General features: G+C 46.4%; 1 protein-coding gene and 1 long non-coding RNA gene across 11 annotated transcripts in view; both read right to left on the bottom strand.

The window, feature by feature from the left end:
* NTRK3 (neurotrophic receptor tyrosine kinase 3) overlaps window positions 1–26667 on the bottom strand; it is a 382156-nt gene that overhangs the window by 227361 nt on the left and 128128 nt on the right. For 7 of the 10 annotated variants that reach the window (XM_032262482.1, XM_032262472.1, XM_032262473.1 and 4 more), the window contains 3 exons: window positions 23066–23089; window positions 21522–21586; window positions 20630–20732 (listed from right to left, as the gene is read on the bottom strand). In XM_032262482.1, the coding sequence (XP_032118373.1) occupies window positions 20630–20732; window positions 21522–21586; window positions 23066–23089 (192 nt within the window). The remainder of the gene's footprint in view (window positions 1–20629; window positions 20733–21521; window positions 21587–23065; window positions 23090–26667) is intronic. The other 3 variants (XM_032262475.1, XM_032262478.1, XM_032262480.1) reach the window with 1 other exon arrangement.
* Window positions 868–19427, bottom strand: LOC116539490. Its single transcript, XR_004264080.1, has 3 exons — window positions 18078–19427; window positions 14600–14601; window positions 868–877 (listed from the first exon to the last, which is right to left on the bottom strand). It is a non-coding gene; the product is annotated as an uncharacterized LOC116539490 (long non-coding RNA).

Below are 26667 nucleotides of genomic sequence, written 5' to 3'. Positions count from 1 at the left end.
TAGCTAAGGCCACACGGCCACACAGTCCCAGAGGCGGGAGGAGAACCGTATGTCCTTACTACTCGTGTAGTACGCTCCTCTAGTTCCACATACGCTGCTTCTCTGGGTCTGGATTGATCAGCAGGGCTGTATTTTTTCCTTGTGCTTCACACAGACTTTAAATAAAAATAACTCCATAAAGTATTAGACTTTATTCAAAAGAAAGGTACCTTGTGAGTGGAAATACACACACACACAGACACACACACACACACACGCACACACGCACACACACACGCACAGACACACACACGCACACACACACACAGACACACACACACAGACACACACACACACACACACACACACACACACACCCCACCAGAGACCCTGCCTTTCTCCCACCTCTGAAATCCCTAAAAGTAAGCCAGTGGTGGCCACTTCCTAAGCGTGGACCACGTGGGGGTCCCTGTGCTGAGTGTTTCCCATGTGTAATCCCAGTCAAATCTCTCAGCACGCGCTCAAGCGAGCACCACCTGCATTTACGGATGAGGACAGCTGAGGCTCAGAAAGTTTCAGTGACTCACCCAAGTCAAAAAGAAAGCCTTAAGTCTAGGACTTCAATTCCAGTCTTAGCTCACAGTGTGGACCCAAAGTCACTGCCTTCTGCTGCCTCCATCTCACTCTGCGAGCATTTGTCGGTGTCTATGTGGGCTTATGTCCAAGGATGCTGTTGTCAAGATTACATATTTTTATTGGTCCATCCGCCTTCCCCGTGGTTTCTGCTCATGGCAGAGCTGTGTCCCTCAGGTCTCTGAAACACCCCACAGTGGATGACCCATAATTGCTTATAGATGCAGCGGCAGCTACAGCGGCCGGCAGGACAACGTTGGGTTGGCTTCTGCCAAGTTCCCGCTACCAGAGGCTCTCTGAATAAAACACGCACAGAGGGAGCTGTGCTGGGCCAAGGAGCCGAGCAGCCCTGGCCTGTGTCTTCCCTAGGCTCATTCACATTTTATAAATGCACACTTTGCCATGCAGCCTCGGGGCAAATGGATTAGGTTCTGAATTAACCAAGTGAAATGGTATAATACACAAGCAATGTGAAAAGGAGAAAGAAGGCAAGAAAGGAACATGAGCTTTGCCGAGTAACGGAAAACCTACAGACGGGCTTATTGAATGACATGGGAGGGCGCTTAAGAAATAGTGTTGGGTGAAAAAAATTGGTCAGACACTGTATGAATGGCTCAAGACCACTTTCACTTAAATGTATGTTTAAAATATGTATTGGAATATAGATACATAGGTACAGATCTATCATGTAGATATATGTGCATATGTACATATACATATTTACATATGTATATTCACAAGTATTATGCTAACAGTGGCAATTTTTGAATAAGATTACCACTAATTTTTATACAATCTGTTCTACATTTTTATATAATAAACATCCATTCCTTTTATAAAAATAAGCCCATAGGCCAAGCACAGTGCTCACACTTGTAATCCCAACACTTTGGGAGGCCGAGGTGAGCAGCTCGTCTGAGCTCAAGAGTTCAGGACCAAGCTGGGCAACATGGCAAAACCCTGTCTCTACAAAAAAATACAGAATTAGCCAGGAATGGCAGCATGTGTCTGCAGTCCCAGCTACTCAGGAGGCTAAAGTAAGAGGATCACTTGAGCCCGGGAGTTGGAGGCCAGAGAATTGTGATCGCATTACTGCACTCCGGCCTGGGTGACAGAGTGAAACTATATTTCCAAAAAAAAATCTATACAGTTCAAAATAAAGGCATGTGCCTTCCCAGGCGCAATGCAGTTTCAAGAGCTTCTGTGGGTGGTCTGGAAGAACTAAAGAGGTCATGGCAGTGCCCCCCTCACACCAGGACTCCGTCTCCAAGCTTCACAGCCTCCCTGTTGTGAAAGCCCTCCCTGACCCAGCGGAGGCCCGCCCGTTCCCGGTCTGCCAAGGGCAATGAGAGACAGGAGCCCAAGGCCTATCCATTCATAGACAGGTATGTCTAATTGGGAGCAATGGAGAAAGCCTGCCTGTGTGCGAAATAGCTCTGCAGGGAATGGCAAAATTAAAACATCACACAATCTTAGACCTGAACCCACCAAATAGAAGGTACCATTTTCACTAAGTCCCAGGCAGCAGTGGGAGAAGCCAAACTGGAAGTGTTCACTCCCTGGGCATCCAAGAGACCAACAATAGGGAGAGGGGACATCTCACCTGAGCAGCTTTAGAAACGACCAACACCAGGAACCCATCCACTGTGATTCTGACCCACTGGCTAGGGGAGTAGCCTCGCTGCTGAAATTTTTTAAAGATCCCCATGTGATTCCAACATAAAACCAAAGCTATGAACCACAGCCATTGGGATGTCCCTGCCGCAGGGACATCCCAATGGTAGGCAAGGAGAGGACCCCAAGGCAGAGAGCAAGTAACATCCTAGAGATATGGTGTGGGGCAAGCAGGAGCAGACCCAGGGCCAACAGTCGGGACATTAGGAGATACTGACAGTAACCCATAAGCAAAGACCCAAGCTGCTAGACACACAGAACCAGGTAGCGGGACTCCAGCCTGAAAGTCACAACTAGACTCCAGGTTCTGAAAGATAAGCCATTCTCTTAAGAAAACCCTTGCTCACTAAGGACGAGGAGTGTGCCTTGCTTGTATCTGTATCCCACAGTGCCTAGCCCTGGGCCAGCACAGAGCGGGCCCTCCATGGAACCCACAGAATGGCAGACATCCCCAGATACACTCCTGCCATTTGGAGAAGACACGCACGCTGAGTTAGCAAGTAACAGCCACTATCACTACCTACCTGGAGTTCACAGTCTACACTGGGATCTTGGACACAGCACAAAAGGAGATTCATTGCCCATTTTCCTCACCTCTGGCCTATCAGCGTTCAAACCTGGTGATCCTAAAAGGAATAGCCTATATATGCAGTGGGTGTTCCTAACAACTCCCACCTCCCGCTAGTTCCCATCCTCCTCACTCTATGCTCCTTCTAATCTACCCTCTTCAACTGACAGAATCAGAGAACGTTACAACTGAAAGGGATCCTTGGAAGCCCTTAATCCAAATCCATCCAATTATAGAGGATAAAAGTGAAGCTCAAAAGATATCCAAAGATAAATCAGAGTGTAGCCAGGGCTAGAACCCAGATTTCTATGCCATTCCATGACACTTTCCAAAATAAAAATTTCAGAGGCCAAAAAATAGACTTGAGTCTCCCTCACTGGAAGCTAAAGCTTTGCTAAGCCAAGCGTGGCTGGCAGACCAATAGGACCAGCCTCATACAAGGAGCTTGGCCGAAATGCAGAACCTCAGGCCCTAGCCCAGACCTATCAAGTCAGAATCTGCATTAATAAGATCCCCAGGGCTCCACATGCCCCATAAAGTTCAGGGAGCTACAAAGGAGAGAATTCTCTCTCTAATCCACTTGCACAGTCAGGCAAGAAAGAATCCCTCCCTCTCTGCCCATCCACCCCTCACTATTTTCCAACCCAACAGAGTGTCTGGAAATTGATGGCAATAACAAAACAACAACAATGCTCCCATTTCTAGTCAGCGGATGCTTCTCCCCCCATGCATGGGGAGTCTTTGCAAGGTACTTAAATGTCCCTGTTAAGCAAACAGCACAACCACGCATGCTAGAACAGGTGGCAGATCACTGGTGAGGGCCCGATGAGCCCCAAGCAGGGCTGGGTCATTAAACACGGCAGTGGACAGGTGCAGCAGCCAGACCTCACATTGAAGGCAGGGAAAATTGGGGTGTTCAGTCACCTCACCAATGGAGCATGCTGTGGGGGGACAGAAGAGGAGACAGTGACCTGACCCCAACCTCACCAACCTCAATTCGTGGTCCTTCATCCTTAAGCTACCTCATATCTGACATGAAGCGAAAAGCTGTCCTTCCTGAAGCTCCTAAAAGAAGCAGGTACCGTAATTCTTGTTTCACAAGTTCACAGCGATAATCAAATAAGAACATGAAAGTGAAGCGCCAGGCACAGTGCCAGAGGCATTGTGGGAGCCCAATCGACGAGAGCTTCCCCTGCTATGTTTTTGCCCGCAACCCTCCTATCCCTTTCAGCTTCAAGATTTGTGCTCTGGCAGAAAGAGGTTGGGGGCTGGGAGGCCGGGAAGGCGCAGGCTCACAGCCTTAGCTTCCCACTGAAAATCACCAGAGCAGCTTTAGAAACGACCAACACCAGGAGCCCATCCACTGTGATTCTGACCTACTGGCTAGGGGAGTAGCCTCGCTGCTGAAATTTTTTAAAGATTCCCATGTGATTCCAACATAAAACCAAGGCTATGAACCACAGCCAGAATGGGACCTGTGGATTACTCGCAGCTTTCCTGAATGCTGCAAAAATCATAATGATTTCGCCCCTCCACACATTAATTGAGTGATGACTACAAGGCCAGGGACTGAGCTAATTTGCTTTATATACATAATTTCATTTAATTCCCATAAAACCCTGCATGATAAGAATTATCCCTCTCATTTGTCAGCTGAGGGTGTGGAGGCCCGAATGGTCCATAAGTCACCTTAAGTCCCACAGCTCCCAGGCAGCAGAACTGAGAGTCAACCCCAGACTGTCTAGCTCTAAATTTTAATGAGCCTCAGTAGCATCACTGGGGAAAAAATCTTAGTGTTGGGGCATGGGAAAAAAAGCCATAGGACTAGCCAGATACTGCACAAAGTGGTGGGTAAAGAAAGAGGCAGTAAGGAAGAAAGAACATCACATAAGCATGGAGGTGAGATCTTAGAAAAAGGCAAGTCAGCCCTAGTCTCTTCCTGTCTGTGGGCACCGTGGAGTAGGCAGAAGGAAGAAACTCAAGGCAAGAGCTGTTAGATGGAGCAGAGCATTCTACTCCAGAATATCCCTGTCTCCATCTTACAGGCAATCCGCAGGCACCGAAAGGAAAGATCCCAGATTACAACTTCATCACAGTAGTAACAAAACTAGGCACGGTCAGAGGAGCAGCTCCAGGTTCCAGCCCGTTGGATGCAATGCCCAAGGGGCCCAGAGGACATTCATGAACCCTATGCTTTAGGCGGCCTGCTGACATGACTGTTTGCAGTGAGCAAACCCAACAGTCTACTGGGAGGGGCAGAGCACTAATCAAATGCTCCTGTCAATAACTGCGCAAACTGCTACAGAAGGAAGGTGCATGAGGCACCTCAGTCTTAGGGAGCATGGGACACGGTTGGCAGGAGCGGAGACCCTATAGCACGGTGAGGCTGGGGATGCAGCAGGGGCTAGACCACCCTGGGCCGAATTTTTATTTCAGAACCAGGAGTCTACTACAGAACCCAATTTTCATTTCAGAACCATGAACCTGCTACTGTGACTGCAGAACAGGGCACACACTGAAGGGGCCAGGGCCAGAGGTGTGTAGGAGGTCTGGCTAGAAAGCTAAGGTGGAGCCCAGAGGGAATGGGGGCGTGGCAGTGGGCAGAGAGAGAAGGGAGAACTTCAGGAGATATTTAACTCGCAAACACAGGATGGGGCTGTGCAAGAGCAGGGAGGGGTGAAGAGATGGGAGTACAAGAAATGTCAAGAATGACTCCCACGTCTGTAATTTACAGGAAATTCACAGAGATACAGATGATGAGCAGCGGGTGGAGGACTGCCCCTGGGCATGGCTGGGGCTCCATGGCGAGGCATCTATCCAGACTGCTGCTTCACACCTGCCGAAGCCACCTCCTTGAACCTGGATAGGGCTCTCCCAAGGCAGGTGGCTGCAGTCACGACCTCAGATGCAATACGGAATTAAGGTTTCTGTCAGGAGGCGCTGTGTTGTTTCCCAAAGTATTAAAACTTGTTTTCTTGCAGAAAGAGGAACACAGAAGAAACGGGTTGGAGGGTGGATTAAAGGGCCAGGCCCAGAGCCACAAAACGCCCCCTTAACCTGCAACTCAATGTCCACCTGAGGCTGGATAAGCAGCTTATTAACTGGTAAGAGGGAACTATGAAGCTGTTAGCTTAGGGAGTCTGACACTCACTGGTTTGTAGGAAGGCAGAACGCTCGCAGATGATTGAAGGGACTGAAGAATAACCTGTCCAGGGTTTTCTGCAGGTCCCTGGGCCAGGGACTCTTCAAGGTTCCCAGCAGCCCTAGGTCTACTTACAGTCTGACTATAAAATGTATGATACTGACTAAGAGCATGTGGCTTGGAAGCCAGATAGACCAGCTCATCCTGCTTAGAACTCTAGGGGCTCTATGAATCTCAGTTTTCCCATGTATAAAAAAGCAGAGTGATAATATGGACTTCAGGGGACTGCTGTGCGGATTACGCACTGTCATAATATGGACGGTAACAACGATACAACTTGCTACTATTTGGTTGAGCAGTTACTGTGTTCTGGGTTCTGGAAATTTCTGGTTTCTGTTTTAAGTCCCTTATTTCAGTTAAGCCAATGAGCAGCCTATGCCTTCAATATTTTATGTAACAAACCAACATCTCAAGGCAAACTGGGCTGTCTATAAATGTAAAACACTGGTATTTTTATAGCGGTCACCTCACAGGGGACTGGCATCACCCACGTTGGTACCTGGCAAAGCCATCAAGCTGAACCACCAGCCCCAGAGGCTGAATTCAGCTCAGGGGATTTTTCTTTGCCCTAGAGTCAGGATGTGGTTGAGGGTCAGGAAGCTGGGGACAAGGAGAAGACAGAAGGGAAGCGAGGGATGGCCTTCTGCCTGCCACTGCCATAGTCTCTCAGCCAGCCCTGTCTGCAGACATAGGGCACCAACCCATCTCCATGGGTTTTAAGCAGGGTGAATGTTTAACACTGGCCATCTGGAAACTTGCAGGGTCACTGGGGGAGGGGTGCAACAAAGTCTCCTGTCAGGAGCCTGACACTAAAGGCTATTGGTCACAGTGGCGGGACGCCCTGAACAGCTGGGTTCAGAACGGTCCAGCACAGTGGCCCAAACCATTTCTATGGCAAATGCACTCTCCTCCCCTTCAAGAAAGTGAACTCAGCCACCTCAGCCTGAGCATTGTCCAATGCCCCTGGGAGACCCCATACCACTCAGGACTCCGATGAGCCTAGGCATCTGTGAGACACAGGGCTACCCCAGGATCTGTACCACCACCAAGTGCATGGCTGTGGCTATTCCTCCTTAGGCTGGGGACTTAGAGGGACCTGTGGGTGCCTGATGCCCTGGGGAGAAATTTTGAAATTATTCTTTCCCAAAGACCAGAGAGCAACAGGACTGTGGGATTACCACTTTCCTCCCCAAGTCTGCATTCAGGCCAACCTGGCCATTCCTGATCATGCAAGCTTGGGCTAATCACTTTGTTTTCTCAATGGCCTTGGTGGTACAGCTACTGTGCAGGGCTGTTTTAAGGTGTAAGTTGTTTCTAAAAACTGCCAGGCATATAATAATCACTCAATTAATTGTAGCTATTAATATTATGACTTGCTTCTTCAAAGAGAAGGAGCTCTTGGTAGACTCCCCTACCTGATGATCAATTTTTTTTTTTTTTTTTAAAGACAGAGTCTCGCTCTGTCACCCAGCCTAGAGTGTAGTGGCACAATCTTGGCTCACTGCAATCCCGGCCTCCTGGATTCCAGCAATTCTCCTGTCTCAGCCTCCCGAGTAGGTGAGATTACAGGCATGAACCACCATGCCCAGCTAATTTTTGTATTTTTAATAGAAATGGGGTTTTGCCATGTTGGCCAGGCTGGTCTTGAACCCTTGACCTCAGGTGATCCGCCTGTCTTGGCCTCCCGAAGTGCTGGTAGGTTATTGGCGTGAGCCATCACTCCTGGCTTAATTTTTTTAAGGGTAACATGAAACTGTGGGGTCTGAAACTATGGCTTGCAGGCCAAATCTGGCTTGGCACCTGTTTTTTATAAATAAAGTTTTATTGGAACACAGCCATGCTCATTCATTTACATATTGAGTATGACTGTTTTCATACTATAGCAGCATCCTTGGGTGGTTGCAGCAGAAACCATATGGCCAGCAAAGTCTAAAATATTGACTCTGTGCTCTTTTATGAGACAGTTGGCAAATTCCTGATCTACACAATAGTTTCACAAACTTTTTTTTTTTTTTTTTTTGAGACGGAGTTTCACTCATGTTACCCAGGCTGGAGTGCAATGGCACGATCTCGGCTCACTGCAACCTCCGCCTCCTGGGTTCAGGCAATTCTCCTGCCTCAGCCTCCTGAGTAGCTGGGATTACAGGCACGCGCCACCATGCCCAGCTGATTTTTTGTATTTTTAGTAGAGACGGGGTTTCACCATGTTGACCAGGATGGTCTCGATCTCTTGACCTCGTGATCCACCCACCTCGGCCTCCCAAAGTGCTGGGATTACAGGCTTGAACCACCGCGCCCGGCCTAGTTTCACAAACTTTAATGGCAGTGTGACCACCTAGCCTGTTTTCTAGGAAGGCAAATTCCCAGGGCATACTACCAAGGTACGAGATTCAGTAGATGTGGCCCATGAATCTGTATTTTAATCAGTCCCCTCTCCGCCCCCACTAATGACTGTCAAGCACGTGGCAAGAGGCGACACTATGGGAATCCTGCTCTGTGCAGTCAGCAATCCTAAGTGACACCAGAGCTGAGGCTTTCACCACAAAGGGGCAGATGGATGCTGGGTGGGGGAATGAGTCAGCCTCTGGATCCCCTGTGGGAGGAACAGCTCCCCTGTCCTCCTGGGCCTCACATCTGCTTTGTTTTGTTTTTAAGGTTCCATACAGAAGACTCAGAAGACATCACAAAGGATGAAATAAAAAATCATCCCAAATCTCGCCACCCAAAGATCACTCCTGTTTATATCCTGACCTATAATTCTATGTGATCCCAGTATTTTTCCTACGTATGTGCAGAAAAATATTTTCTCTTTATTTTACAACAACACAAAATGGGATTAGAGAAACTGCTTGGAGTCTTTTCTCACTTGGATTTATATTGTAAACATGTTCACATGTCAATACATATTGCTAAAATATCATTCTTGGTATGCAACTATAAAAATAGAATGCAGTAGATCTCTATGAGCTGATACTAAATCATCTCAAAGACAGGCTGTTAGCAGAAATAATGGCACAAAACGGTATGAATACAAGCTTGCATTTGTGCAAAGGCAACAGAGAAACATGTATCTTTGCATAAGCCTTCACTGCCTCTGAAAGGATCAGAACCTCTAAATAACGGTTATCCCACTGGCAGGAAATTAGGGAGGGACTGAGGCTCATGTTGTGACTACATTATCTTTTATACTACTCGGTTTTCTTACCATTTGAGTATGTATCCTTTCAGAAACATTAAAAATCTACTGTTAAAAGTTGTCATTTTTAAGGTCTGCATCGTATTCTATCATATATAGGGACCGCAATGTATTAGGAGTTAACTAGTCATTTACCGTTAGATCTCTACGTAATTCTTTCTTTATCAAGTTTACTCTGTAAGCCACAGTGGGTTAAACACCCATATACACAAATACAGAGAGTCATTTGTGAATATCACCTTAGGTGAAATTCTCAGAAGTGGAGTCAGCAGGACATGGGCTTTCGTGATTTGGGGTTTCTAATAAAAATTACCAAGCCACTTTCCAGAAAGCCTGCCCCAATCTACACACTGGGCAGCAGCAAACATTAGCATCCACTTTCCAAGCTCTTGGATGGCTCCTGATTCCTGACAGCACTTCTCAGAAGGCGGCAAGCACCGCGCACAGCCCCATTGGGCTGGCATGCCCCCTGCAAAGCAGCCACGAAGCAGGGGGCTGGTGCTGTGGGAGTTATTTTCACACATAATGGCTCACAACAGTGCTCAAATCCTGCCTGCTTTCTCTAGAATCCAGGCCAACAACAGGGCACCCCCTGCACCCCCTTTGACTGGTCCGAGGCCAACCCACTGAACCCCATCTATTTGGAAGGATGCACTTTGGAAAGGCAGTTCCTGAAACTACCCGACGTCCTCCTTGGGGCTTCATGTCAAGGCCTGCTGGCAGACAGACAGACAGACGCTGGCATTCTTCTGCCCCTGCCTGGGAACAGGTTTGCAGGGCTGCTGCAGCAGCACAGAGGCGCCTTGGAATTCAAGACGGCTGTCAGGTAGAGAGGCTGGGCATTTCCAGGACTAAACTGCTCTGGTCTTCTGCCAACTATGCAACTCTTATTCCACTGTAAAATGGAAGGCAGGGCAGGCTTCCAGTGTGAATACCAACTGCCAGGGCAGGAAGACTGGGAAGAACAGGATCCCAGCCACCGCCCAGGGCAGTGTCTCTGAGGCCGGCGGGCAGCCCGGGCAGCCCACCAACTTAACCCATGGGGCTTCCTCCGCCTGCCGACAGATCCACTCTGAGCCATTCCGGGGCCTGCCGGCACAAGCTTTTCCAGTTTTCTATACGCCCAACATTTCCTTCCACATCAGGGGTAGGAGGGACAGCAAAGAGGATAAAGAAGTTTCTAGAGAAAGAGAGGAACTGCCTCCACAGCTCAAGGAGTCTGAGCTGGGAATGCCGGCTGCCCACTGCCTGCTGGCCTCTCTGGGTTTCTCCCCCCACTCCTTCAGTGGGGACATCAGTGCTGATTGACCTGACAGTTATTACTGAAATCAATTGAGGCAGCAGACCTTACAGGTCCTCTGGTGTGGAAAGAGGTGGCAGCTTGGTTTCAAACCAAGGAAGCCACTACAGAAACCGTTTTAGGAGAGAAGAGAGGCCCAAAGCGGATAGAACTGAAACGCCTTAGAAGTAGTGGTTATAGAGGCCAGGCGCGGTGGCTCACACCTATAATCCCAGCACTTTGGGAGGCTGAGATGGGCAGATCACCTGAGGTCAGAAGTTCGAGACCAGCCTGGCCAACATGGTAAAACCCCAATCTCTACTAAAAATACAAAAAAAGTAGTGGTTATAGTTTGTAATCTTAGAGTCTCAAAATCCCAGCCCACGGACCTTTGAAGCAGGTTCATTTTGCAACTGGCATTCAGGAAAAAACAAAAAGCAAAGAGGCAATCTAAGTTCCCAGGCCACAGGCCTGAACTGTTTGCCAGTAGCTTAACCCGCGTTACTTAAAGCATGCCCCATAGAGCAGTGTTGTCCGGAACCCTGTAATAAATGCCGACTCTCGGCCTTCCCCAGACATGTTGAACCAGAGCCCATGTTTTTAACAAGATCCCCAGAATATTCCAATATTCACCTGCATGTTAAAGTTTGAACAGTACTGTCCATGTTATCAGCCTGTCTCTCTACAGGTATAGGGTGGTGGCTCCTAAACCCCAGCCATCATTCAGGATCACCCAGAGAAATTGCTTGTCCCCCACAGCACCCCAAGTCTGGTTCAGTGGGTATGGGGTAAACCCCAGGCAACTGCACATGTAATGAGCTCCCAGCATTATCAGCTGAGCTGGTCTGCAGACTACATAAGCCACCTGGAGAGCCAGTGAAATGTGTGATGTCCATTGGATTGAGACCATTGTTCATCAACCTTAGGTGCACATAGCAATCATCAGAGGAATTAAAAAAGAACACCCAGGCCTGATTTAAGTGACCTGGATTGTGGTCTAGGTTTTGGGAAATTATACAATCTTATCAGGTGTTTAGAGTGCAGCTAAGATTGAGAACGAACAAAGAGTAAACTCGTTTAAAACCTAGTTTTGACACCAGGTACATGACACCTTGAGCAATTTAAGCATTTGCAGCCGCTTTCTCATCCTTAAAGTGGGAATAATAGCTACCTGTGAAGACTCTAGATTTAAAGATATATTAGATGTCCGGCACACAGTAGGTTCTCAACAAATGTTTGATGCCTATCATTCTCTTCCCCTACAATAATCAGAAGTAAAAAGCCAACTCCTATGCTTGTCTTTACCCCAAATCCCAGCTTCTCTCTAAAAGGAAGTACAGAAATAGCTGTTTCATCACCATTCAGGATAGACAAAGGAGCTAGGAGCTGAAGCCATGATGGATTTGGTATTCAGGAAGCAGAGCTTGCTTCGTGGACCTGTGACCTGGCTCCATGCTCAAAAGAACCTTGAGCTTGGGGTTTAATGCTCTGCTGGAGCTGTCTGGAAATTCCGATCTTTTTTGAACATTTTTCACTGGGCCACACAAATTAGACAGCCGATCCTGTTGGGGAAGAAGTCAGCAGCACGTTCCCCTCTGGCTTGTGGTAAGAGTCGAAACAAGAGAAAAGAATAAAGAGACAGGCACCACAGCAACTTGGTTGGTCCCTCTCCTCTAAGTATGCTGGGGTAGTGAGGAAGAGAGACAGAGAGCGTTATTAACCCTTCTGGGTGCAAAGGCCAGAAAGAGACCAACCTCAGGCTTCTGCCTCCTTCCCTGGCAGTTCTAGGCCTGGGACAGGTGGCAGACACACCTGTTTGCTGGAAGCACAGCTGGCCAAAGGATGCTATTGTGCCTGCAGTGCAGTCCTCTGTGCTCCCCTGCCCACCCGATCCTCTGGGAGGAACCACAGAACAAAGGGCAGGGGGTAACAAGGAGCCGGGGCTGGGGATTTGCAGCCATTAGCTGGGTGGCTGCTGTTTTCAGCTTGCGGTTTTTCTCCCCTAGTCCAAAAACGTGTTTTCTGGTTAGCAGTTGTTTTGATCTCTCTGTTTTGCTGTCTTGTGATTCCAGGGCTGCTCTTTGGCCATCCTAACGCCCTTTGCAGAGTTCACAGGAGAATGAGCTGCGAAAACACGGGTCGTGAGTACTGCAACCACATGACGGCTCTCACTAGCCAAAGCCTATCATCACGCCTCTTCTGGGCAAGCAAAAGCTCCCAAGACCCAGCGGAGAATAAGCAGAGAGAGAAAGAATGTGCCATGAGGAGAGAGGAGGGGGTCTGTTGGAGCAGTTTCTACAACCTGACTTGGCAGGGGGTAAAAAACATTTGGAGTAAAGACGGATGCGGGAAAGTCAAGGCTGGCAGCCCCAGCCCCTCCTAGTTTTCCATCCTGTACCGTGATAGCGTAGGATAACCGGATTGGTGAGGAAGTATGTCACCATGATTCTTGGTGAAAAATAAAATACTAAAGTTTGTGACTTTGAAAGAGCCAGAAATTAGTTTGGATTTGCTTTTATTCCTAGCTTTTAAAAACCTCATTTACTACCTCATCGACTGTTACAGTTTTCTAGGGTGTGAAATTACTGTGAGAGCCAGCATTTTTGGGAAAGCCGGGTGACACCTACAGTAGGGCATAAGGCAGGTGACTCTAACCTGTCACAGGAGTGGCAGGGGACAAAAGGGGAAGAACTTCTAAACCGAGTAAGGTATGAAGCGGGGAATCAAGGGTCAGAGCCAGTTGCAACAACACAAGTTAGTAAGCACGGTGTTCTGCTGCCAAAACTCCATGAATCTGAGACGCCATTGCTTTGGCTGTAGAGCCAGGCATAGTGGTCATCCTTGGCCCTGCTAAACAGGGCAGACAGGCCTGCCAAGAAGAGCCAGCTAGCAGGGAGCCACGGAGAAAAAAATATTTCGCATCAGGCTCTATTTCAAGGGAATTCCCTTCCAATGGGGGAGTCAACGCAAGGGAATAGTTGGTTCCCTGGAGCCTTCAGAGCAAGGAATGAGGACAGGAGAATCGGGGCAGTTTAGACTTCACATGACCAAAAGTGACTGTGTAGGGACTTCTGTGATGATTCACTGCACACCTGCAAAACTCCCACAAAGGACGGCGCAGCAAAAGCACACCAGAAAAACACACGTGGCTTTCCAGCCTTCTCAACGCTCCCAGAGCCACATTCTAGAACTCAGTCATCCAGTGGGGTGGGGCTTTGTTTGAATCAGAGCCTCTCCATAAAGTTGAAGCCAAAGAAGGAGAAGCAGAAGACCCCTGGCTTCTGTAAGTTTACATCCTGCCTGTGGATCTGCTACAAATTTAACATCTTTAATTTAGATTTGATCAAATACTAGGAGTGTTTGAGAGAGGAGGGCGGTTGGAAGCTCTGTCAAATGTCAGAAAAGAGATGGCATGCAAGCATTTGCTAGGCGAATACGTGGACCCTGGGATCACAACACAGGAAAGAAGCCAGAAACCATTCTCAACATTGTGTTCAAGGAGTCGTCATACACCAGGAGTTACAAGTACAGGATCACGGCAAGGGCCAAAGGTGCCTTCCTCCCCTGCACGTGTCAATTCAGAGGAGGAAGTAGAAAAAGAAGTCAAGAAGAAAGACAACAAGGAGGAAGAATGGACATATCTCGGGAAGCCAGGAAACACAATTCCTTTACCCAGTTTCAATTCTGCCTTGCACTGCTCTTGGTTTCAGAATCCTTGTTACATCGTGATCAAAAAACTATATTGTGCAGGAGAAAGAAACTATTTTACTCAACGATAGCAATAGCGCTTTCAACCATGGTCCAAGGCCCCTTCCATCACCTCAGACGTCTCCTGTCACACATCACGCTTCTGGTACCAATTCCTCTGCCCCGTACACATTGAATTTGCTTTGATCCCTAGCTGTTATGGCTAGAGACACAAGGACACTGTCCCAGCTGAGAAAGAAATGCCAATCTGCAGCATCAAACCGCACGTGTCCAAGATCCCTCCCACCTCTACCTCCATCCACCTGGAAGAAACTCTTCTCAGTCCAATGCCCCAAGGTTAGGAGAGAAAGCAGAAATGACTCCTTCCCAAGTCTAATCACTCCCTTAACCAAGCGGTGAAACCAGAAGGATAACAAGATCATTCAATGCGGCGGCAGTCCCTGAGATCTTTTGGCAGGAGCCAGTCCCTCCAAATCAAGACTCTGGCAGGATTCAACAATCCACTCAGAGGACAGTTACCATCTGTTTATGGAAAAAAATGTTAATAGCCCCCAATCATAATCAAATAGGCAACCACTCTACTTTAAGTACCTATTAACTAACGCTAATTGACAATGGAACAGCCCTGCGAGTGCCCAGGCCCATCAGAGGCTACAGTACACATCCAGCCATTAGGAAGAAAGGCAAGCGGTTGCTGATGAGGCACTTAAGGCATTGCCGGAAGCCCAAGCAGCAGCTCTTGATGCCCTTCCTTCCCCGCCTTCCAGCTTCCACCACCCTGCCATGCGTTCAGTCTCTAGCATGTCTGAAAAGAAATGAAGTTCTTGGAGCCTACTTCTCCAACAGCGCCTATCTTTCCCCAAGGCTAGGAGTGCCCCACGTTGGAGAAAGGGAATTAATAAGAGAATTTTTGAAAGCCCCATTTAAATGGGACAGCATTGAAAGCTAAGTACACAGAGCCTTGGAGGGATGGAGCTGATATCTTCCTGATCCGGCAGCTTCACTTCCCTGACCGTCCCAGGTCCTCCGCACAAGCCATGTATGTGGAAAAGCAGGGCCGGGAGGCTCTCACTAGCTGTGCACTCCAGCACATCACTGCATCTCTCTGGGTCTCAGTTTCCTTAGCTGTACAATGGGCACACTAATAATCTAATAAGCCGAAGGTCCGTTTCAGCTCTGATAAACCATTGGTCGGTTTTCTCCATGGGAATAAGAGGGAGCCAAGAAGTATGAAGAAACTCTCACAGTATCTCTGATCTCGAAGTATTTAAAAATACTTATGAGGTGGTCGAGAGGGAAAGAGGCCAAATAATGTACATTCTTTTTACAGGCTGCAAAAGATCCATACACCTGCTTCTTTTTCTATTAAATAATTATGATACCGCATATGAAAACTACAGGGCATGTTTTACTATTGTTCAGACACGCTAGCACCGATTGGCTGGTGACTGCTCTGTGACCACGCACGGTGCACCATGGATGTGGACAGTGGGGTGGCCAAGACAAAGGAGTTCGGGCGTTTGTGTTGCTGTGGAAAGTGGGTGGAGCTAAAACTCACTCAGTTTCTTCGCCTGGAAATGCAGATACAGGAGAGAGTGGCCAGATCATTGCCATAGTCTTCTGATGCCTAATTTAACAATATTTTATGAGAATGAATTTGGCCCAAATTCTGAACCATCTCACTTACAGGCCCAGGATGCAAGGGTACACTCTAGTTAGTTGTTAAAATGCTGAAATATTTTTATATATTTCTGCAGCTGCAGTAAATAGCCCCTACCCTGACCCCACAAGTACCCACCTCCCCACCACCTGGACCACCCCATGATCTGACAATCAAAGAGTTAATGCCTAGCACAGCAGGGACCTCCAGGGCCCTGCTCCAGGAGAAGAGCAGGCTGATAGGGCAGTGCCCAGGACATGCCAAATACATCACAAATCAGCCCTGCCACTCTAAGGCGTTAGACTTCATCAACAGCAAAAGAAACCCCTGGCATACACTTAGCACCATCTTAAACCTTTGTGATTCCAAGAGAAGATGAGCTTGTGTCCTAAGGTGACCCCCTCCCCAAGCCAAAATTTTGATCAACAACATGGCAGTTGGTAAAAAGTAAGGAGGGATCTGAGACAAAGCATCTTCAGTGTGTTTCTATGAGATCCGGTTAATATATTCATCTCCCATAAAACGGGCATCCATTGGAATTCCTACACCTACCAACAGAGAGAGATCTCTAACATATGACAAGGAAATAATGCAATGCAAATCACTCAGAGTATAAGTTAACATCCTTAAATTAAAACACACACAAAGTAATGCATTTTGTAAGTGTATTCATAGATATGCACGTGTGTATGTCTACATACGGATATATAAAGACATATGCATATATGTGTACATATACATATAGGTAGAAGGATAAAAATGAACTGGTTACCAGCCTTGGCCACTCATCTTTCATGTGGTAGAAGTGGCTGCTAATTTGGCAGTCTGGGAGGTGTGAGTTTATCTGGGAGACAGCCAGGAGGGGAGAGACAGCCAACAGAGACACAGAGACGGAGATACAGGGAAAGACGCTTCGGCAAGTGAACCGGAGGATGCTGAACTCAGGCTAGTGGCTGCCTATGGGGTCAGGGATGGGAAGAGGACTAACGGGTCTTAGTGTTGTCAGTCACATGTTGTATCGCCCAAAAATGAAGCATTAGATGTAAACATAAGACAAAACAGTAAGTCGTTTATTCTAGGCAGAGGGAATATGGGTCTTCGTTATGTTAATCTTTGTCTTTTTTATATTTTTTTTATTTCTCAGAAGGAATTAAAGCTCCTATTAGTAGGCCCTCCTTATCAACACACCTGGCCCTCAGATGTGGACGGGGAATTGTTTATGAGTTTTCCTCCTGATCATCACTCTAATTCCCACTGCCCAGACATCTCAGATTTCCCAATTAGCTCTAACTAGCTCATTGCTGATTTATAAGCAGTGCTTTATTATTATTAAAATTAAAGTCATTCATTTCTAAGTTCAACAAGCAATCGTCAAATGCTGTGTGATGCTTCAGGCGTACTGGGCCGAGGGATCTGTGGCTTCTGCCATAGGTCGCTCCTGGTCAAGTAGGACAGACGGATGGTCTATCAGCAAAGACATGACACTGTACTTGGACTAGAGCATAATAAAGGCATTTTACTAAACGTTGTGTAGGACAACAGAGGGCACGATTGAGTCTTGGAAGGGCAGCCCTTCCTAGAAGGCAATAAAAGGAGCATATGAAGGTGTATATATAAAGAAAAGAAGGGAGAAATGGTTCCCATGGAGCCTTTTTATATGCCAGTCACACACAGATCTCAACAATCGCAGCAACCCAGTGAGGGAGGTAGTAAGTATTATTGCCTTTCTGATGTTGAGGAAACAGAGGCACTGAGAAGGTATGTAACGTTGCCGAAGTCAGTGAACAATTCACTGGCATTTAGATTCTCACCCAGATTTGAAAATTCAAAACTGAGACTGGGGTGGATGTGAAGACATGAGGCTTTCCCTAGGTCAAAGGTGGGGAAACTCTGGTACCCATGCCATCACTCTTTATCCAAGACTGTGCTGTTCGCTGGCAACAACACATCAAAGGCGGCTTGAGGCATTTGCTTATGTCAAAGAAAAGAGTCAAACTCGGTAAAATATTTGAAGAGATTTATTCTGAGCCAAATATGAGTGACCAGTGGTCTGTGACAGGGTCCTCAGGAGATCCTGAGGACATCCGCCCAAGGTGGCTGGGCCACAACTTGATTTTATACAGTTTAAGGAGACGTAAGGCATCAACCAGTACATGTAAGATGTATATTAGTGCAGACCAGAAAGGCAGGACAACTGGAAGCAGGGGCTTCCAAGTCATTGGCACGTTCAAAGATTTTCTGATTGGCAGTTGGCTGAAAGTTATTTTCAATAGGAAGGTTCAATAAGAGGTTGTGGAGACCAAGGTTTTATGATGCAGATCAAGCCTCCAGGTAGCAGGCTTCAGAGAGAATAGATTGCAAATGTTTCTCGTCAGACTTCAAGAGTCTATTCTATCAAAATTCCAAAAGGAAGGAGAGTATAAGGCGGCATGTATGGCTCCTTCCTCCCCATCACAGCCTGAACTAGTTTTTCAGGTTAACTTTGAGATGCCCTTGTTGAGAAGAGGGATGTGTTCAGATGGTTGGAGGGCTTAGAATTTTATTTTTGCTTTGCGCTTATTTATTGTAAAGTGAGACCTAAACATAATCTGACTTCATGAAGATCAAAGAGATTCAGGCTTAATTCTAAACAAGGCGAGACTTAGATACACCATCTCATCTTGCTGATAACTCCAGTCTAGCTTCTTTAAGTTACCTGACTTTACAATAGAGGATATTTCACTTCCACCTATGCGGACACGTTCTCCTGGCCCAACCAGGGCCAAGAAAGGAGGCTCAGCCTGGGAGAGGGGAGCAGGGGCTGGGAGAAGCTCTGAGGACAGCTGAGGGGAGGCACCACCCTGGGTGCTGCCTAATCCATCCGACATGGGGACATGCCGTTCCAGAAACCAGATGACAATTAACAGGAAAAATCTGCTCTCACAGCACTGCCAAGCATGTCGCAGGGTCTCAGCTGGTGGTGTGCCTCCTCAGGGGAAGAGCAATAATGCCCCATTCTTCCCTTTGGTCAAGGCCCTGATGTTTTCTCAGGTGGAAGGAGGAAGAGCTAGGAAAGCTCCCCGCATGGTAGGAAAACTTTGTATAGGCAATAGTGCCAGTCTGCAAAACCAGGAGCCTAAGGATTATCCAAAGACTGAAGGCTATGAGCTCACTCAGTGGTTGCCTCATCTTCTAGACCTAGGAAGCCCTATTTGGCACGCTGTGAGTGTTCACAGATAAGATATCTCCAATCTAGGTGCCTAAGAGTGGTCTGATTTTGTCTGTCACCTGGCTTCCAGTCAAACTTCCATCCTGTCTTTATAATTTGCCTGCATATGTCTTTCTCATGGTCAAAATATCTCAAATGACTTAAGAAAAACTAGCTCACTTCGCTGTGACTTGATCAGGTTCATCAAGAGCAGACAGTGCAGTGCAAAGGCAGAAACCTTCTGGAAACAGGGTACTCTGTACCCGTTTTCTGTTTGTTGTTTGTTTTTGAGGCAGGGTGTCACTTTGTTGCCCAGGCTCAAGCGCAGTGATGCAATCACAGCTCACTGCAGCCTTGACCTCCTTTGCTCAGTCAGTCTTCCCATCTCAGCCTCCTGAGTAGCTGGGACTACAGGGTTTTCTACCCTTCTAATCCTCTCTGGGTATCTCCCTATATATCAGTGTTCTGAATTTTCAAAGGTCACAGAGACTTCCAAGAAGATAGTAAAAGCTATCTCAGTAGCTCATGGACTAGCTCAGTTCCATGCTCAAACACTCCAACATTCACATACAACTCAGGGGATCACTGTCCCTATGAATGCCACTCATGTACTCTTCTTCAGTCCCTGAGCCCCACGGTCCCCACCACAGACACAAACTCATCCATAAAACCCACAGAAATTAATCTCTCTACGCATCCCATATTCTCACCAGATAACACCAACCTGATCCTAGCTCAGCAACCTGATAGCCTGTCAAATCTTCTATCGTCCCTCCCTACCCACCCCTACCCAACATCACCATACATGGAAACCCCAGCTGGGAGTGTATCTTGAAATTCAAGTTTGTTTTGGAACTGGTACCCAGCTTCCCTTGAGCCATTTGGTCACATTCGGCTCTGAGACCAGGCAGGTGGATGCTAATTCACCGTGTTAACCCCTTTCAAGCCAGTCCCCTTAACTGAGCCTTGGCAAAGAGCCACATCCCACAACCCCACCCTGCCACAGTGGAGTGGAGCGCTGTATGCCATGGAAGCCAGCCAGCCGATTTAGAAATCATGTTGCTCTTGGCATCTACTCTGGGACTCTGTGTCGAGCTACGTGCTGAGATCCTGTTGCATGGGCAGCTTTTCAATGCCAGAGTCTGCCACCCTACATCTTGCTGTGCTTATGCCTTCCCAACACAGCTTCAAAAACAAGAGGAAAACTGTGTCCTCAAACTAGGAGCCCCTTTGCCCACCAATAATAAAAATAAACCAAAGTCCCTTTTCATTTGCCCTCAAGTCCAACTTCCTTTCCAAATTATCTTCATTGCATAAGCCCATCTAAGCAACGTGTATCAGCAGTCAAAGCAAAACCATGTGGATCCATGGTTTGGTTCCCACAGATCCCAACACTGCCTTCAATCCATAATTACCAAGAACAAGGGGCCAACAGGAGTTTCCACCAGTACCAGAGAGCAATCAGAGATTCAAACAGTACCTTTTGACCAAAAGCAGTAATGTTTCCCCCGTGACACCCTTGAAAATGAAACTCCCACCTTACCCTTCATTCCAAATTTGGACCGTCGACCATACTTGTTGATCATAATGAAGAGAACCACCAACAGGACACAGGCAAAAGCAGCAAGTCCAACTGCTATGGATACCTATGAGGAACCAGAACCAGACAGTCAGCGACAGCCGTGGAAAACCCAAGTTCTTTGAAAATAATGTGTGTGCCCAGATGAGAACCAGTCCTACTGCCATAGCAAGTGTGCCCTTCTCAGAACTGCAATGCTGAGTAAGGTCTTTAGAAGAAGAAATTTGTGAGACCATAAGAACATTTAAAAATATATCGATTACCCAATTTGATTAGAGAAAGTTCCATAATTCAATGTGCTGAGCCCCTTCTCACCTGGGGCCATTCTAACAGATGCAAAAACAAGCCTAGAGAGGCTTCTAATTTTGTTTTAATTAGCAAGTGAATTCTGCATCTTTATGTTAAAATGCCTTATATAATATTATTATCCAGGAAAGTCTAAAGGATCTAGACTCTAAAAAAACATCCTGTCTCCTCTCCAGAGCAATCTGAGGCTCTGAAATTGTAGGAGTGGGCACTTGAAAACCCCACCCATGGAGATGCCCTGAGGAACTTGGCCTTTCGTAGAAGGCTGGTACAGTTAGCAGCCCCTGCAAATCCGGCCCAGCTTGGCTCCTAACAGACTGGGGCTTTTCTGAACCCTAGGGCTTGGAGCAGATCCTCAAAGACTTCCTCCAACAATGAACTATTATCAGCAAATAAGAAAGGTTTAAACTGCCTGAATGCACTTCAATTCATCACTTTTTTTTTTTCAAAGTTTCAAGTAGGATGGTATTTGGAAAAGTAAGCAACACAAATAAAGTCTGAAAATGACTATACCAGTCAACACACGCCTCTTGATCAAGAAGTGACTCACCCCAAAAGTGTCTTCTTCTGGTTTGTGGGTCACAGTGATAGGAGGTGTGGGACTCACTTCGTCAACTGAAAACCAAACACAAAAAGGAGGAGGAAGGTTAGCTTCCTGGCCGGGGAGGCTCAGCCACAGTCCCCGCCCAACTCCCAAGCCTCCTTGATACTTCCTCATGGAGAACATCCTCTGGAAGCCAGGCTCTTGTAGTCTGCCTTCCCCAGGTTTTGCAGGAGCCCCCAAAGACCAGGCTCGTATCTGACCATCTGGCTGGAGTTACAGTTCAAGGACAGGCTCCATAGGAATAAAGGACATTCACTCCCATTCCTTACCCCCACCTCAGAGAAAATAACATAACCTGGGCAACTTGGGCCACGAGCTATAGAATGGAAAAAAGCAGCATGGATTGGGAACCTGGCCAGGGTTTGGATTAGGCAAACGTTACTGGTGGTGGCAGCTGCTGCTGACATTCTGCTATTCCTTGCCATAGGCATTCCTTTTCCTCTCCCTCCCTCTTCCGTGCCCTCCCTCTTCCCTTCTTTACCCCTCAGTGAGATCCAGGAGGCCTGGGGATCCATCAAACAGCCCACTATCCATTCCCCTAACACTGATTTCAGAACACAATGGCAGCTCAAGTTAAAAAACAGAACCATCTGACCGGGAAACACCACCTTTACCCGGCAAGCCAAGGAGGGGAAGCCAAGTATCAATTCTCCCCGCACTCTACCATCTAGAATTCACCTCCTTGATGAGAAATGGCCCCAGTTCAGAATTCTCTGAAGGGACATTCTGCAAGATTACAAGTCCTCTAAGACCGAGGACAACTAGAGGAATCACAGATGATACTGACATCAGTGCCAAAAAGTCGAGGGTGTTTCTAAACAGCATCTACTATCTCAGGCCAGACACGAGGCAGAAATGGCAGCAGTTGCTGCTGTATTTCCACCTTCCATGGGGAAAAAAAGAAAGAGGAATAAACATAGGCTCCCTACAGTCCATAAACAAAACCCCAAATTCTTTTAGGATTGTCCAGCCCTAGCGCCAAATCACTTATAAACTGAGCCTCAATAATTCCACTTGAGGACACACGAGCCTATCAGGAAGCCTTGTAAATCAAGCTCTCACAGGGCGAGTCCTGGCCAAATGCTCAGGCTCTTGAAGCAGGTGAGAAACACTAGCAGGTTTACAGGTTCCATATTCTCTCTCCAAGAACAATTAAGATGATCAACAGGGGTCTGTCGAGGCACATGAAACCCCATGTCCACCCTCACAAAGCCCCTCTCTATCCAGGTAAAGAGATCCACAGCATCGTGAGACCTTAGAAAACTCCCTGGGGGAAAGTGAACCATAGAGAGATTACCCAAGAAAAGTGGGCTTGGACCTGCCCAAAAAGCATTGCTACTTTTCGGTTCTTTTTACACAGCTCACTGAGATCCCGTCAGCTGCCATGGGCCAGGGATGATGTGGAACAGGAGAGAGGGCTATTTCAATTCAATAGTTACCGATAGTATCAGAATAAATCACTTTCAAAGCAACAGGTAAAGCAGACTTACACAAGATAAAGTTATCCGTGCTCTCTGCAAAAAAAGGACAAAGAGATAATTAACAAATTTAATAAAAACCAGAACAGATACACTACATGGTCCTAATAGCTATGATCTCTCCCATTCACCATGATTTCCTGTTCCCATGGCAATTGACAGACTAAAATCCATGGCACATCACCCTCTCCCCACGCTAAGCTACCACTTTAGGGGGTGGTCCTCCAAATGGAGAAGGAATGAGGGAGAAAGTTCCTGGTTTCAAGGCAGGTGGCCCACCTAGGAACAAGAAACCAAACCGGTTCCGTTATGAGATGGGGAATTAAAACCAGACCCTCGGTTTCATTCACAGCTCTTCCATAGAGACCCAAAGTGCTGGGAATGGGGCCACAGGGTAGGCTCCCCTAGACATTCCTTGAAAATGCCAGGTATGATCTTAAGATAAAATTCTTCAAAGTCATATGCAGAATTGATTCTAGTAGGTCACTGAGAAATTCTTGGGAATCCCTCTAGAATTTGCCCGTCCTGCAGATGGTGATGTGTTATTTGATCTTTGCTCTCTAGAAATAACTCACCTAATAATGAAAGCTAATCCTTGTCGCACATTGATTACGAGCCAGGGACAGTGCTAAATGCTTCATGTAACAGATCACTCAATCCTTATTACCATTCTAAGAGGTGGTAACATTATCCCCGCTTAACAGATAAGGAAACAGGCTTTTATACAGATTAAGTCACTAATTGGATGCCACTCATTCAAGAAGAAACTGGAGCTGGATTCAAATCCTAGTCAAGTCTTTGCCTAGTCTACCAGAGATGCTCAAACTTTAGCCTATAACAGAAGCACCCAGAGGGTGATTGCTACCAGCCTCCAATAAAAGGGTGAGGATTCCTTGGATAAATGGATGATTTCAGGGCTGACCCAGGCAAAGTACAAGATGTGCCTGGGATGGTTTGCAATACTAGAAAGAAAGCGCTCAGAGATTAATGGAGGACTGGAGACAGACATAGGAGCCAATGGACAGGGGATTTCAAAGGCCAAATGTAGGCTCATTTAAGTCACAAAATGATGATAGTCCTGGATTCTTACGGATGGGATTTTATCCTCCCAAAATCCATATATGGAAACTGTAACCCCTAGTATTTCAGAATGTGACTGTATTTGGAGAAAAGCTCTTTAAAGGTGTATTAAAGTTAAAATGAGGTCATTAGGGTAAGTCCTAATCAAATATGATTTATGTCATTATGAGAGAAAATTTCAAGGTAAACACACATGAACAGAGGGAAAATCACATGACCACACAAAGCGAAGACTGCCATCTACAAGCCAAGGAGACAGGCCTCAGAAGAAACCAACCCTGCTAATACCTTGATCTCAGACTTCCAGCCTCCAGAATCGTAAGGAAATACGCTTCGGTTGTTTAAGCCACCCCATCTATGGTATTTCGCTGCTGTGACATTCCTAACAAACGAATATCCATAGAACAAAATAAATATCCGTGAGTCCATACTGATACAAATAAATAAGTCAATAAATAAAAGGTGGAAGAATGGGACGCTCTTACAGGAGAATTCTGATTTTTAAACATAGAAGGAATGACAGAAGTAGAAAAATCTTCATTTCACAAATACTGCAGTAATTGTTTCAGTCAAGAATCATCAAAGAATGTTAAAATTAGAGTGTGAAAGAAGGATGAGAAACAAGCTATTTATGTGGCTTTAAAATATTATACTGATGACTTACAAAGGGCAAAATCATCTGTTTGCAGCAGAGAAAACTGGCAGACACCACCTTGACCAAGTGATAAAGTTAACACCTTCAGTACCAAAACCTATCGACATGACGCACCCCTGAAACAATGCACTGAAAGGGCAGAGCATCACTTCTGTAGAGTTCCTGCCAAAAATGCATAACTAGAATATAATCATTAGGGAAAAAAAATCAGAAAAATCCAAATGGAAAGACTGTCTACAAAAAAACTAGTATTCTTAGAAAGGTCCAAGATCATGAAAGACAAAGACTGGGGAACTGTCCCAAATTTAAAGAGAGTGAGATGACACAGTAACTCAGTGCAGTGTGTAGTTCAGATGAATTGGATCCTAGACAAGGAAAAAGCATCAATGGGGCAACTGGTAAAATGTAATCCACGTCTGTACACTAGATAATAGTGATGAACCCACGTTAACCTCCTGGTTTTGATCATTGCATTGTGGTTAGGTAAGACGTTAACATCTGGGGAAGCTGGACAAAGGGTGCAAGTGCTTTGTACTGTTTTGTAACTTTTAAAAATATGAATTCCAAACTATTTCAAAATAAAAATCTTTTAAATCTTTAAAAATTAGTAAGAAACACAGATTATTAGTCCTCACCCTAGAGTTTCTAATTCAGTAGACCTGGGGTGTGTATCAAGATTTTGCATTTCTAACAAGTTTTCAGGAGAGGCTGATGCAGCTGTTCCCTTTGGGACGTACTATATCATACTGCACAGCCTTCTGACTTAGCCCACCATGCCCTGAAAAGTAAGAATGCATTCATTCATTCATTCACTCATTCATGCTTTGTGGCCCCTCACAGTCTTGGCTCTGTTAAGTATGAACCAGAAAATATTCTCTAACCACCTGTGGGGAACCAGATACTTTCTGTGAGGGAGTCCTTCAAAGAAAGTCTTAGTTGTGATAAATGCAATTTGTTTGCTTATCTGTTCTGTATTGTTTGGGAGGACAGCCACAAAGCTTTCTCCACATTCCTGGGCATACCCTTCATTCCAACAACCTCTTCTCAATGGCAGGTGACCAGATGCTTGACTGGGGCAGTGGGAGGATGGAGGAAATGGAAACTCTAGCCTGGGTTTCAGAGCCTGAGAGAAGAGAGGTACCAGATCGATTCACATTTTACATAGATTTGCATATATCTCATAAGGCTCCCATTTATTAGAGAATATTCTCACGTTAGCCAAATGTTTTGGCCAAGTTTATGAATCCTGTACTCTCCAAATCAGCCTATGAATGTTTAAGGCCTTTGCCAGAGCCTGGAATCATTTATACATCCAGAAAGCACATACGCTTTGGAAGGAGACATCATGGCTCCTCTCCGAACTCTGGGAGGGCCTCAGGCATTCAGTCTCGAAGAGGATGGTACCTAGGACTGGTCCTCACCTCTGACCCACCAGCACATCAGGGCACAATCTGAACATAAAGTACGGCCGTGCCATGAAGAGAATGCACACATCTCCTACGGTCCCAGACCAAAACTCTTCAAGAAGGGCCCTTCTGTAAATTAATCTTACGCTTTAAGGGAAAAGGAGGAAGGTGAAGCAATTTATTTGCCTGACATCTCGGAGCTGACAAGTGATTGAGTGAGAATTAGAGTCCTGGCAATGTGGTCCAATGACCACTAGACTACCTTAAGTTTATCTGTTAGAACTTCCTAGCTTGACCAAAGAATGACTACTGATTCTAGAACTTTTGAATTCATCTCAGCTCTACATCCTAAGAATCTTAACAGTGGCCCACAGCCAGCAAGCCTTTTCTTTGTCCAGACACACTACTAAGCATTTGGTATTCTCATCCATTTCGCAGATACGGAAATAGAGGCACAGAGAAGTGACTGTCCT

This window comes from Sapajus apella, unplaced genomic scaffold (assembly GCF_009761245.1).
Source record: "Sapajus apella isolate SASKATOON/1434 unplaced genomic scaffold, GSC_monkey_1.0 scaffold129, whole genome shotgun sequence".
Classification (NCBI taxonomy): domain Eukaryota; kingdom Metazoa; phylum Chordata; class Mammalia; order Primates; family Cebidae; genus Sapajus; species Sapajus apella.
Note: the sequence above shows the minus strand (reverse complement) of the source record. Positions and strands in the feature narration are given on the sequence as shown.